The following is a 15198-nucleotide window of genomic DNA, read 5'->3' on the forward strand; positions in this document are numbered from 1 at the left end:
GCAAGTTTTAAGCACAGTTTATTAATTTCAAGCAATTGCCACTTCTCAACATCCTCCACCCACATTACAATTTTACACATGCTGTAGAAGATCCCTCTATCTCCAGCAGTATCACAGTCTGGTCTGCCTTCTGTATGGGGGTCAATATACACATAAAGGTTCTTCAGAGGTTTAATGCCACTTACCCTATGTATGGAGATAAAGTATTATTAAAAAGGTTTTAAAGGAATCATTATCTTCTATTAAAAACTCTTGAACAGTAATTAATTTTTAAACTAAGTAGTATACACCAAGGTAATAAAAACATATTCTAACTCCACAGGGCTGGAATCTTGTTTTTTTGGAAGGCTTGGAAAACTGAGTCTGTTAAATGTGAAGCTCCTTGTCACCATGAGGGAGAAGGAAACAGAAATCAGCACAGTAGATTTAGCCAAACCTTCTATATGTAGGACCTCTAGCAAAGACATAAATTAAAAATGTGTGCTCAGGAGGAAAAGGTAAGTTGTCCTCCCTATTAGATAAGCTGAGAAATTGTTCACTCTGTTGCACAGCTGTTCTGTTTGCACCCAGCCACATCCATGAATTCAGCTGCCTGTAGTGGCAGCCAGCTACTCTCCTCAGAGACCTCAGGCTACAGGGACAGGCACTGCCCAAACTGGAGAGGGGCCTTAACCGTGTCAAAAAATCCTCAAGCCCAGAGGTTTTTGAAGCCAGAACTGAAGTTTTCTGTCAGCTGGATGGGGGACTGAAATCCACTATTTTCTAAATAAACCCTGCCAGCTATTCTCTGTGTGGATAATTAAGTTTGACAGAATTGAAATAAATTATGAAACTACTGAAGATAAAGGAAAAAGCATATCACCTGCTTAAATGTTTTCTGGTTAACACATTTACATTAACCAAATATAATGGCCTATTTTTTCCTAAATATAATATATTTTGTACTGCTTATTCTATCATTTTAAGAAAACTACATTTAAAGAGTAATGCTAGTTTACCTGCATTTAATTGCAATAAAAAATCTCTTCAACCAGAAACAAAACAATCTATGTAACAAATTTTAATACAGCAAGTATGTTTCAGGAAGTATCAGTAATGCAGCAGTGTTAATCAATTCTAAATTGAAATGCTGGAAACTAAAAGATTAAGACAGAACTAGATGAAGAGTATTTTTCATATCTTTTATAGGACAGAAACCTTTGTTCATGTCTTCTGGTAGCCTTCATCTTCTTTTGAGCTGCACCTACAACACAAAGAACAAGTAAACGAGCAACTTTATGCTTCTCCAGAGCAGCTTAAAACAATTCTGTAGGCATTAAGGGGCATCTTTTCTACTGCTTTGTTTCTGTATCACCAACTTATTTCATTGTTTCATATTCCTATTTTAATAAAGTACAAAGCAACAGAAAGAATAAGCTATTACTACATCTGTGTAAAAGTGCCCTCAGAAGTGCTGCCTATGCTGTAAAAGTGCAAGTTACACTTGCTGTATTTAACTAGCAAGCAACTAGTGTTTCACTAAACATGAAAGCTAACTTCTTTCATTTCCTGTATGAAAAAGATACCTCAATATGTAGAAATAGGGAGAGATTGGTTTCTATTAGGGATTTTACAATATAAATTGAGAAGAGACAGGTTGAAGGTTCCAAATAGGTATACAGAATCACCCATCTCCTGCTTGTTTTCGTAGTTAGTTCATTACACCTCCTCGGTGGGGTACTCCCCACCAGCAGAATGACCTGCTTTGTGGCATTTTTCCTCATTCTTGAGTGCACTAAGAGTGCATGACTGTTGCCATTATGTACCTAGATGGATACAAAAATCCTTCTTAGTTCAAAGTATTATAAAGTACGTGAAACCAGTGGGGTTTTCACAGCCTGTCAGAATATATTAATAAAAAAATGAAAATATGAACTTTTAAACATCGTCAAAGAGAACATTAAAACAGCAGTATGGACCTGAAAAGGTTGTTTCTGTTTTCCTCACCCTGTATAACCAACTCAAATGTCTCAAGCTCTTTTAACTTGTTGCTAAATGTTTATCTACACATGCTGTCAGAAATAACCTTGTTAGGAAGGTGAAGTTGGTGTCTCAGCAAATCAGACCCATGGAGTAGGCGTTGAGTGGCCTGTGACTCGCTTTCCTTTTTTCTCTTTCAGCACCATCAAAAAGGAAAAGTGAGAAAAACAGCACAAACATTAGTTAAAGCCTGAATTTAATCCCATGTCCTACAGGAATAATTTCATTACAATGAAAGCAGACAGACAGTATCTGTAGGGTTTTTTGCTTTGTTTTTAAGCAGTGATAATTATATATCCAATTAATATAGCCTATAGCTCTCCCAAAGATCATAACATTTAATAATCCCTTTAATTAAATGATTAATAGGAAATGCAGGGGCGGGTCTTACAAATTACCTGATTTACCATCACTGAAGACAGATTCTTTTAAAAATGGCTACAAATGCCTTGTTCACAAAAGACTTTATTATCTAATGATGCATACTGAAAACATACAGAAATCTGCATGGTCCACTTTACATGCAGCAGAACAATCTTCACTTTACAATAAGTAAGTGTCAACTGTTTTATGCAAGAGACAACACTTTAAAGTCACATTTCTTAAAGAAAAGCTTCATTTACAAAAGAAATAAAAGGTAAAGAAGCAATTACCGCTTTTAAAAAGCAGCTGCTTTGTTCAAGAGTGGAAGGTTTATGCCTGTATTGAAAGACAACATGATCACAAATAATGAAAACAATGAACAAATGAAACACTTTTAGCATAAAGCAGTACACTTTCAAAATGACATACAAATAGTTAAAAATTATGTTGTCTATCTATCCTTTAGATATAAGGTCTTTCGAATGAGATCCCAACATATGTAATAACTAAATGAAAACTCTTCTGTAAGTATTGGTTCTATGTCATAGTGAACTGTATTTAACAAAATGTATACAAAGTCTATAGCAAGTTGATTAAAAAAACTAAAGTAATAAGAAACAGTACACTGAAGGCGCTCTATCCATCAAGTGCGCTCTCTCCCAGTTTTAAATGTGATGAACAGAACAGAAGTTGTAACTATGCCACAGTTGCAATGCCAGAAAATAAAACAAGATCATTTCTCAAACATGCAGGGAATTCTGCCACAATGCTATTGTCTCTCATTTGTCAGTTGTTCCAGTAAAATAACAGCTTAAACACCGGTGATGTTGATGGGTTAGCTTACCTTCAGTGTACTGAAAGTTGTACACAACCTGCTTTAAAAGAGGAGACCATCCCTGCGGGCAGGCTCAAGAAGGAACAGACCCCCTTCGGCACTGACTACACCAAGGGCATGCTGCTGTGGCCTGCACACACACACCTAGGAAAATGTGAATATAAACAGCATTTATGCTGGCCATTTTGTAAAGACAAAAATGAAGCCAAGTCTGCTAAAAACAAATCAACCACCCAGTATTACTGCTCTCTTTTTTTTTTTTCTTTCTTTTTTTTATAACAGATGCTTTTTTCTTTTTATAATATATACGAACTGCAACCATATACATTAGCATTGTACTTTTGTGCAGTCTTGGCAATTAAAACAGTTCTACAGTGAAAATTTTCACATAAGACACAAAACAGAATTACTCTAACATTTCTAAAAGAAATATCGGCCTTGATGTTAATTCAAATGTATCATTTCTTCCTCAACTTTGCAGGGGAAATATTTATGTTTATATACATTAATAACTGCTGTGAAATTTCTTCAGTCTTTGTATCTTAATTAATCAAACCCTTTGAACTTCTTCATCTGGTTCAAATTTTCTCCTGGATGAAGGCATGCTGCAGAGCCTGGTTGATGCTAATCCGTTTAGCTGGGTCTAGCATTAGAATCTGGTCCAACAAGTCCTTAAGCTGGTGCACTTTTTTACGCTGGTCTTCAGGGAGTCGTTGGCACCCAATCAAGTCTGCTAATAGGTCCTTGGTTGGATTAATGGTGCTCATAACAGTAACCTTCTCCTACAAACACAGAAATGGTAGCCTTGTAGAACAGAAGTAGCACAAACCCCTTATCCATCCCTTCTACAGAGCTTCAGCAGCAGCTTTTCAGCAGCCTTGTCTTGTACCTGAGCAGCAACAACCTGCCCCCATATGGCCTCATAAAATTGTCATGTGCAGAGAAAAGAGTGGAAAAAACACTGTGGAGGGGGAGGCCACAAAAACAGGTTCACACATGAACCTAACATCCCGTAACTCAGAACATGGAAGTCCACATGGAAAGTTCCCCAATCTGACCATTATTTTGTGATTCTTAGATATAATGTCAAAATGATACCAAAATTAATAGTGACTTCATACAATATAACCATATCATACTAAAAGTCCTTCTACCAAATAAAGGCAGAATTTCTTTTATTATTAATTTAAGGACAGATTATATGGAGATTCCCTGTATATCTACCAGATTAAATTTAGTTTTCTTAATCGTGTTCCTACATCCTAGGAAAAAAAAAAATCTCTTTGGCCACTTTATAACTATGTAATCTGTCCATACTGCTGCAAAAGGACTTTCTAATCGCTTATAAAATCTTGTTTTTAATTAGGAAGCCAAGGTACATTTGAAAGACCATGTAGTAGGAAAGCTTGGAAAAAGTCATGGGTTAGTCAACACATGAAGGACTTACCCTTTCCGTCACTTTATCTACTTCTATATACATAAAGTTGAGATTTTGATCAAAGTGCTGATCTTTGAACACACCTTTTCGAATCATCTGAAAAATGAGGAAAAGGCAAAAGTTTCAGGCAAGTTCTCTGTGTCTTACACATTTCACAATTAACATCACTGTATATTAATTTGCTAACGTAAGTAACTTAATACTAATAAAAAAATACCAAAGGACAGGAAGAGATGTTGAGATTGAATACAAAGATACAGTTCAAACCCTTTGAAAAAGGACACAGTATCTTTCATTGACTTACGCATTTTTTTCAGGTCAGTGCTTAGAAGGTTTCTGTTTTCACTTTATACTTAGTCTATGAAAAAGAAGCTGTATACTTTCACTTCGTAAGATTTTAAATCAGTATAAATTACACAGTCAGAGTAAAGTCTAGTATTTACTGTTAAGAAAAAAATGTATATGATAAGAAACAGAATTCCAGGAGAACAAAGACTGTATGTTCTACTGTACATTAGAGCAGTTTCATATATTAAGGACTTTTTTCTCTTACCTTGTTTGGCATCTTTCCTTTGAGATCCATGGCAAGTTTCAACATATGATTATTGGTTTTGCCAGGAAACAGTATTTTTCCTGTATAAAGCTCATATAATGTGCAGCCTACAGACCACATATCTATACCATAGTCATAGATTTTTCCTATAACTGAAACAGAGCAATTATAGTTAATTCCATAAAGGCAGACATTGATATAATATCACAAAAGCAGATAGATGAAAAAATTCTGATTTGTAAACTATATTGGTGCTGCTCTTCTTGGGAATAAAAAGCTACCATAAAAGAAGGACATAAACCTTTTAGCTTTTGAAGTACCCTGTTTTAGAAAGGGAGGCTTTTACCTAACACCTAAACTGATCAGCTTTAAATTAGCAAAAACCAAGAAGTCAGAACAATACCTCTAAATTGAAACATAACTATAACCCATCAGAGTGACTTCTCACTGAGCTGATCACCAACCTACATCAAGGGTCACACGAACATGCCTTCAAAGTCTGAATTTTTGAAAGCCATCATATTCTCAGAGTCATGTTTTGCTAAGACTAGAGAATAAATTCAAGTCAAATTTTCATCTGCTAGTTCTGGCACTTGCTGGCAAGTGATAGATGTAGCTAATCCAAAACGTACTTACTGATTTCTGGAGCTCGATAAAATCTACTAACTAGATAAGGTGTGATGTCGTTATCTGCAACATGTGAAGCTGAGCCAAAATCACAAAGCTTTAGTATTGTTTTAGACTCATTCACCTGCAAGTTGAACATAAATATCCATTAGCACTATTTGTGGAGAGAATTGATAACAGAACTGTAAAAGTGACAACACATTTAAGTCAGAGACAGGAAAAACATTCAGTCTTTAAACTGGAAGTTCCTTCCTCTCTAATATTCTAAGAAAATTATACTACTTGCTCAAAATGAAAGTGAGAGTTAATGTCTTCAGACCCTACAAAATACAAAAAAAAGGTCAGTTTCATGTACTTTCAAGGATGTACAAAACCTCCTTGGTGGACCCAGATTTCATTCTAGGTATTGAAATTTTACTGATTTAGACATGCAACTCCAGTATCCAGAGTACCACTTATAAAACAGCGTATTATTCACATCTCATGCTTACATAGCAGGTTTTACTGCTGAGATAATAGTAAGAAAACATTTTAGGTAAATTAAAAATCTGAGTTTCTCACAGGGATGATGTCCAAAAAAAACCAAAGGAAACTGGATTTCTCTGATGTAGCTCTCATGCCCTACCAAAAAAGAGGCATTAAGGACCTTTCCCCATCATCTCACTTACATAAACAAAATCTCCATTCAGACTCAAATAATCTGCTTCCATTTTGCAGAAAGCAAAAACATCTCTCAACTACTGATGGGAAAATTTCAAATAATTCTCCTGCAAGACACTGTCCTACTTTGGAAAGTCTGCTTTCTATAAAGATAGGAGGAGATGTTTGCTTGAAAAAGATTTTATTAGATGCTGTGTTGTATTTCTTTCTTACTATTATATCACAATATCATTTTATATCAAAGTGTGAACCCTTAACATTTTCAGTAAATTTGACTTCACCTAATTTAACAGAATGATATGAATTGCAAATACTTCATTTTAAGCTACAGACCATGCAAAAAGAGAGTTTGAATTATTCGTTACTTACCAAAATATTATCTGGTTTAATATCTGCATGTAGGATATTGCATCTTTTAAGAAGTTTTAAAGCCAGGAACAATTGCTGGCTGTAGGAACGCACAGCTTTAATGTGCAGTCCAACATCTTTCCCGTACTTCTTCAACACCTCTCGTAAATTCATACTGTTAAGGAAAAGGGGGAAAAAAAGAATGGGAAAAAGCTTAACAGAAAAACTGACAGTGACCTCCTAAATTCTACGACAAACTTGAACAAACTAGTTAGCTTTACATATTTTTTGAGAAACGTAGCATTCAACTTTCCACTCTGTGAGCTACAGAATTGAAATAAAAAGGCTGGTCAGTCAGATCTGTCTTATGCTGTGTAATTACTTACTACACTGGACTTACTTAATTCAGATTATATCTTTAATCGATATTTATATGAGAGAATTTATTTGCGCACACACAGAATTTTCTTAACAACTGTAAACCCTTTGTACTAATTTTCTCCAGAAATAAATGAAAAAGGAAGCACACAAAAGATAAAAGCTGAGGAGATTTTTTTGGTGACCTAAGCAGCAGATAAAAAGACCGTCATTCCAGGACAAAAACATAACTGGACATAAGAAGTGTGCTATCAAGATAGCACAAGAGAATAATTTGTTCTACAGCTCATTAATGAAATATGATAGTAATCTCACAAAATTGTTGGAGTACATAACTTATTTTCACCACAAATATGGCAAAACTTAAAATATGACATACACAGAAAACTTAGGATTTTAACAACTGATGTCTCTAAGTAGGAATGGGGACTAAGGCAATTAATACATCTGATCTACCATAAAACAGTATCAACAATGAACCTGTCACAAGAGCTTAATTACTTGAACAGAAAGTGAGCATGCAAGAATCACTGTAACAACTTTCTCTCTAAGGCTGTTACTGTATGTGTACTCTTTACAGAATATACAGCATTTCTTCAGTCTCTCTAGGAATGCCTCTTAACACAAACCTTTAAAATGAAGAATTATGAAAACTAATAAAAATACTGACATACACAAAAAATCATTAAGAGCAGTACTAGAGAGATGAACCATCTTTAATACATTATCTTGTTTCAAATATTTTCCAGGCAGGAAATTCACAGCAGTGCTAAAAATAAATCAGAAATAGTCCAGTAGTCTGTGAATTTGTGCCCAGAGACATTTTTTTTTTGTTTCAAAGTTCCTTGCATTCTTGAATCTTGGCACTAGAACAAGGTATCAAAACAACAGCCAAATCCAGACAGGTAAAGAACATACAGTAGTACTTTACCTTTTACAGAGAACCCCAAACATTTGTCATCTTACCTGAGTGGCTCAAATACCAGACAGAGATGTTGTTTGTGGTAGAAATGCCTGAACAACCGTAGACAATGAAACTTGTCATCAGGATCAGCGTCATTGAGCTTCTTTAAAAATTCCAGTTCTTTCAGGCCAGTTTTTTGCCTGAAAACAGAGAAATGTGACTCTAAAACAAAATCAGTTAGATTCTAATATCTTTTTAAACCTAAACATTCACTTGTGTGGCTATAATTATCCAGGAATGAGAAGTGTCTTGTCAATACTTAATATACCACAGCTGAAAAACCAAAATCACAACAATGGTTTGCTGTCAGGAACTACACACTAGGTAAGTTTATTTAATTCCTGGATGTTCACTGTACCTTTGCAACCTAATTATTCTTTCCACATTCTCAGTTGCATCTAAGGCTAAAACTGGATTTTGTCCTGTAATGTGACAAATTTCAAACAGCACTCACCTGAGAAGTTTACTTGTTTAAAAAAGTGCTTCACCACATACAATAGTATTAAAAGACTTAAACTGAACTGACTATGGATTCAATTACACATCCAAACTTATTACCTATACAACTCACCAAACTAAAACAGCTCATCACCCTCCCTTTTGCCTTTAAAACTTTTCTGGATACTTACTCAGGTAACTAAAACCAATCCAGGTACACACACAATAAGACAACTTTTAAAACTTCCAAGGTAAAATACATGGAAAAGATTTTCATTTAAGTTGTCATTTACAGAAGAGGACACAAGAAATTACTGTATAAATATTGCAGCAGATGGTGAAAACAAGTACTGTAGACAAGTCAAGTCCTCAAATGACATAGTTTAAGAGATCTTACTTGTTAATGTTCACTCATTCTGAAAGACCTCTTTTTTTATTTCAACAGTGAGAGTACCATCTCTTTTTATGTATCTTATATACATTCAAATGTTTAGAAAATATACAAAAATAATTACATGTATGGAGATTTTTTTTAAGTTGCAGGTGATTGACTGGGATCCAACCCACAGCCTGCCAAATAGATTTGGTCCAGCAAAATAAAATTTTTACACTTCACAACTCCCCTCTCAAGAAATGTAGGACTCAGAATTAGCTTGTAATTCTGTAACCTTGTTTCTTGTTATCACTGTTCCCTGCAGTTTTGCAAATGAGAAAGTGCCTGATGAAAATGCAAATAGCCTTCTTCCTGTGATAGCTGTAAAGAAGTGTGGATACATAGTCCTGAAGCGCTTCCCATTGTCTGGCTCGTATTAGCAGAAAAGGCAGGAATCACAGTTGTGATCTGTTACTTCACTTGAAACAGGGAGATTCAAATCACACCATGAAAAACTTCCAACTATTCCACATGCTTTATTACCATCAAAAATCCCCATTACTTACATAAGTTCATTGTTCCTGATGATTTTCACTGCTACTTCTTGGTTTGCTCTGGCCATGTCCCTGGCTCGCACCACGTTGCTGAAGACTCCCTGACCAGTGTAACCATAGACATTGTAACGTTTATCTAGAACTTCACCTATATTAACACCTGAGGGATACAACCAAGCAAGTTCAAGTTACAAGGGATTAACATAATGGAACTTTTCAAGAAAAATAAACCATTCTCTATCATTACAAAATATGAGGGCAAATAGCCAATATCCTTTAATTTCATGGTGCACAATGTTTTCTATCATCTAGCTTTGTGGAAATTATGGGGAACAAAGGGTGCGTCTCTAAGTCTGGAGTCCTTTCAAAACTGAGGTTAAGACCTGCATGCTTGTTTCATCCATTATATTACACACTCAGAGAGGGATCTGGGATACATCTACATTAGAACAACATTTCAATACTTTTATAATGAGGACCCTCACTCAGCACCCTCACTCTATCTGTCCTTGCAGAGAGACAAACACAACTTACGGTAATAGCCTTCTGCATCTGTCCAGTTATCCCTGAGATTGGGGTTTTCTTTGAAGTCTTTTCCAAACCCAGCAGCCCTTAGACGAGCACTCTGAAATAAAAAGAAAAGTAACAGCTTTGCTTGTGTGCTCTGTATTTTTCTTTGACGTTTACTTCCCAAAGCCCTTTTTCCCTACTGAAAAACTGTTCTCTCCACAATACAAACACACTTATCTTGCAGGAGAGAGAAACAACTTAATGTTATTTACATACCAGTATCTAAAGACTGATGCAAAGAAAGAGGATGAGATCCACCAACAAAACTATTGTTATTAAACATAAATGGGCAAAGTTTCAATTAATATTCACAAGGAATTTATCTAAGTCACATCAGAATGCACATTTTGGACCATCTGAGTAGGACTATTTATTTACAGTAAGTTTATAGTAAAAAAGTTCAGCAGTTTGCAGGGAAAGCACAACTGTTTAAGCCTTGAATTTCTGTTCATTACATGCCACTTGTTTCATACTGTTATACATACTACCATAACACTTCTACAACTGCTGTTGACAGCTCTTAACAGACTGGACAATATTTTAACCTCAAATTCAAAACAGTGAGTAGTAAAGTTTATCTTCAATTGAACAACAGTTCCTGGAAGAGGGAGCTGTTCACTTACAAGCCATATAAATCCCCACTTGTAACTTCTGAACTTTTAAAAATGCACCCTCACACACACACTACCCTTCAAGTATTCATCTTTTTCCAGGTCAGAGGGATACTAGTGTTACTAGAGTAAAACCACAGCCTGTGTTATATCTGTCATAAAAATTCTCCAGTTAATTTTGGTTTAAGTTAAGAAGAAAGTTCTTCAGTTATTTCTCAGTGTTGTGCATCAGCAACAACGCAGAGGACTTACAGAGAATGGCACATAAAGTCTCAAAAGTAGTCACTGGACTGTCAATACCTGAGGGCCACTGCAGCATATTTAGAGAAAAGCTAATGAAAAAGTGTTAAAGTAAAACCAGGAAATGTATCTCTTCATGCCAAAAAATCTCCAAACAAACCACCAGATTACTCCAACATAGCATCATTAGCCAATTACAGTATTTTACACATTTTTTAATTAACCACACATGAATCTCTGGAAAAAGCTCATATTTAGAACATGCAACATGGTAACAATAATAAAAAGCTGAACTTATAAATAGATTCATGTTTTTACCATGTGCCATTGTATTCAAACAGCAGGTAAATTCCCCAATTGCTAACTCTGTAAAATTGCCACTAATTTCAGCAGGTTTTATTTCACTGAAATACTAATTAAGAAGCACTTTGCCTGCCTTGGCTGACCAAAAGATTAAGAACACACAAGACACTTAGCAGCACGTGCTTTTACAAATCAAAGTTCTCACAACCCTCAAGTGACAGTGACTTTAGCAAAAATCAAGCAGAAAAAAACCCATACATTTCATCTCCAAGAATTACCTACATCAAAGTATGCAGCAAACATATCATCTGATTCTGTGAACATATCGGGAGCTAGCAGCTTCTTCTGAGACGAACCTTAAAATGAAATTCAGATTACTCAACATGAAAAAGATGTCAAATGATAACTCTGTAGCCAGTATAATTTGGCACTTGGTATCTTTACAACATAGTCTAAGATCAGTACATTGGCAAACAGGTAGCTCTACTAATGTTTCTAGCAAATACCATTTCAAATTCTAGAATATAAAACTCAGACTAGTTAAGTTCTTCAAACAACTCAAAAATTTATATCTCTTTTTAAAACTATGTGCAACAGCTTTCAAGTAAGCATAGCAGAAAGAAAAAACTCCATACTTACATGTTCCCTACAAATAATGACTCTATATATATATATATATATACATATATATATATATATGTATATAAAGAAGTATAAAATTACTATGTGTCTATATAAAAAATACAGTCATGTTTTCAATACACAAGTTCAGGCTTTTCTGCTAATCATGAAATATTTTACCAAAAGCCAAAGTTGTAAAGCCCAGAAATTCTTTCTTTGAAAAATGTTTTCTCCAACCCTGCTAAAAAGGACCCAGTGTGCAGCTTTTTTCAAACACAATGTTTACTATTGTGTTAAAGAGAAACAGTTTTGTTATGGGCAAAATAATCCCTTTCTCACCTTTTAATCATCTTTAAATTCCAAAGACATTTTACTTGGTTGATAAGATAAAAGCAAAGAAATATAAATTAAGTACACATTAGTAAAAGCAAGCAAACTTCAAACTATTTCATTCATGCACACATTATGGCAGCCCTCCATGAACATCGTAAACTGGAGACCCTCCCTTCACTATGCAGTGAAGAAAAATAAACAGTTAATTCAGCTCAGAGGCTTCAGGTCTCGTGATGCACAAGCCCCTTCCATACCAAATAAGCAGACTGAAATCTGACAGCAAAAAAAATCATCCAGCATGCTGATACCACTGTTTCTAGGTACAGAACTGCCACCTGACACTTGTGGGGAAGCAGTTTATACCACTGTTTTGAGCTACAGACCCTTCTAGAAACTTCCTCCAAGTTTTCCTTAGGTCCAGTTACCTGTACTGGGCTACCTACAATGAGTTATTGACTAGTTTCTTAGCAACTTACTACTCTGACCCTATAAGAGGTCAGGATAGAAATAAAAATTTACTCTTACAGAGGAAGGTAACCCACTGGTTTCAGCTGTTGTCACCTCCAACCCAGAAACCTACCACTCAGATGTGAATGTAACTTTAAAAATCTTTTTTACATGTGGAAAATGCCTAGGTAGTTAAGACTTAAATTTTCATATGCTTTAATAGACAAAGTTAGGGAGCAGTACATGCTTTGACAAAATAGGAAAAACACATTGTCTATTAGACATAATAAACCTAAACTTGTGGTATGCAAAGAAAGCTCTATAACCGTTCTTTTCACCAATGTCGCAGGAGAACAATCTGAAAATATACAGCTCAAGGGAACGCCAGAATAAACTACAGAGCAGTACAGCAGTCCCAAAGAGATGCAGCTTTATTACTCTGAAGAGAAGCATCCACTAGAGACAGAGCATTTAGCCCCCAAAGACAGGTGTGGCACAGGACATGAAATACAAGCTAACTGCAACTCGCCCTCAGAGGGGCTGGGCAGGCTCCACAGCCCTCGTTAAACATTGCTATTGCAGTTAAACAGTAGAGAGAAACCAGAGCAGCTTAAACTAGCTCAAATAGAACCACACAGCAACTGCACACACCTCTCACTACTTGGAAGATTTACAGTAATCCACTTTCAAAAGACAAAAAAAAGCAGCAGACTTTCAATACTACAGGGTGTGCTGGGAGATCTACCGTGCTCCTTTTGCTGCAGCTGGCAAAAGGCAGGTTTTTATCAAAATTTATTTCATTTCAACATGGCTGTACAACAGAGTACATGACGGGGGGAAGAGAAAGAAAATACCCATTTGAGCAATTAGCTATGCTGCTAAAATGGACTTACTAGCAATGACTCTCAAAAGCTTTAATCATTCTAAATTACTACAGACCCACCTATATTCTTCTGTAAAAATGGCTTTGACCAAAAAAAAGTATAAAAAAGGAGCATAATTTGCAACCCTCACAAAATAAAGTATAGGACTATACTAAGCTTCTAAGAAAACAACTTGCCTGAGTGAAAAGAAAAATTTGGAAGGGTAATTCTTAACCATATAGACAGACACCCTTGTTTGCTCTTCCAAATGTAAAGCACAAATTGTGTTAAGAGTTACCAGAAATGTAGAGAACGTGTTCCACTCATATTATCCTTCCTGATGAGGAAGCTTTATTTTAATGCGATGTTTTAAGCACCATAATATTTGCGAAAACGTTCACAAATTTCATCCAAAAAGTCAATCTACTTCCTAGTCTGGAAGTATATAAGTAAACTAAGCCAAGTGTCTGAGCTTTCATAAACTGCATTAGAGAGATTTCAGAATCTTACCATTGTTCTGTTCAACTGTCATGAGGTTGTGCTTGGCTTTCACTGATGCCTCAAATGTGTCCACATTTTCCCGCTCATACTCCTTAACATCAGCAGCAACTCTTTCTAGGATGTCATCAGGAGAATTTGAGCGACTACGTGTACTACTCTGAGGGCTGCTCGGTTCAGATGGTACAGATATGTTACTGTCTTCTGTCTGGCCTTTGTATTTCTAAAAAGAAATTTAGTTTTTAATCTCACTGTTACAATTTATCACAATTTAAACATTTTCATATCCACCCCCTCAATGGTTTGAGCTTTCAGCTGAAACATTAATCTTTGCTTTCATAATCACCTATGTCCATAAAGACAACAGATTATTTTCAGAATGGGATATAACTTCTGAAAACTCAATTTGTCACAATGCACCACAGACCAGACCATAAGACTGAAATATTAATGTGTATTCTTTAGGTCTTTACATTTCTGTAAAAACAATTATTACTGAATATTAACTATTTAGTTATGCACAACAAAATGTGAGCAGCAACAAATTTATTACTAAACCATCCTGGCACACAAACACTGAAATACAGTCTTTGATGAAAAATACTTATTTTATAGCCTACATTCTAGAATATTTCCCAATTTTATTAGTGTTATGGTACAGAAAAGTAGCCTTTAGATTCAGTTTTTTTAATGTGAACTATAAATCCTATTTATTCATTAGTGTTGAAGAATTTCCGAAGCATTAAAAAACTTCAAACATCATCTTTTCAATTTTTGTCACCCTTAAGTACTATGAAATTATACAGACCTCACTTCCTATCCCAAAAGGTAAAAATCAAGATGATTTTTAGAAATACTGCTACCACTCAGCTGTCTAGGTTGAACTATTCAATCATACAAGCAGAGGTTTTTCCATTTAGGGAATTCAGCTCTGCAAATTGCTTCCAGCCTGCACCAACATCAGGTGTAACCAGTCTTTAAAAGAATTTATATGGTTTGGCTCAGTCATAGTTCTGAAGGATTTTTCAATGGGCTTTGCATAAAACCATGAACAGAATTTTAGTGCTATTTAAAATAAGCACTACATCAAAGCCAGTAATTTTGTACCTGATACTACATAAATACACTACAGCATTTTGCTTACTATGTTCTAATTGTGTGC

At 35.3% G+C, this 15198-nt stretch overlaps 1 protein-coding gene across 3 annotated transcripts in view; it reads right to left on the reverse strand.

Annotated features, from left to right (window-relative positions):
• PRP4K (pre-mRNA processing factor kinase PRP4K) overlaps positions 1 to 15198 on the reverse strand; it is a 25100-nt gene continuing 9902 nt past the window's right edge. The window contains exons 6-19 of one of the 3 annotated variants that reach the window (XM_077181296.1): positions 14049 to 14259; positions 11557 to 11630; positions 10085 to 10175; positions 9563 to 9710; positions 8188 to 8325; positions 6865 to 7018; positions 5845 to 5959; positions 5209 to 5360; positions 4665 to 4751; positions 3227 to 3999; positions 2673 to 2718; positions 2066 to 2152; positions 1198 to 1243; positions 1 to 186 (exon numbers count right to left, since the gene is read on the reverse strand). In XM_077181296.1, the coding sequence (XP_077037411.1) occupies positions 3796 to 3999; positions 4665 to 4751; positions 5209 to 5360; positions 5845 to 5959; positions 6865 to 7018; positions 8188 to 8325; positions 9563 to 9710; positions 10085 to 10175; positions 11557 to 11630; positions 14049 to 14259 (1374 nt within the window). In that variant the 3' untranslated portion in view covers positions 1 to 186; positions 1198 to 1243; positions 2066 to 2152; positions 2673 to 2718; positions 3227 to 3795. Of the gene's footprint in view, positions 187 to 1197; positions 1244 to 2065; positions 4000 to 4664; positions 4752 to 5208; positions 5361 to 5844; positions 5960 to 6864; positions 7019 to 8187; positions 8326 to 9562; positions 9711 to 10084; positions 10176 to 11556; positions 11631 to 14048; positions 14260 to 15198 lie in introns of all 3 variants that reach the window. The other 2 variants (XM_077181291.1, XM_077181301.1) reach the window with 2 other exon arrangements.

The sequence above is a fragment of the Agelaius phoeniceus genome, chromosome 1 (assembly GCF_051311805.1).
Source record: "Agelaius phoeniceus isolate bAgePho1 chromosome 1, bAgePho1.hap1, whole genome shotgun sequence".
Lineage (NCBI taxonomy): Eukaryota > Metazoa > Chordata > Aves > Passeriformes > Icteridae > Agelaius > Agelaius phoeniceus.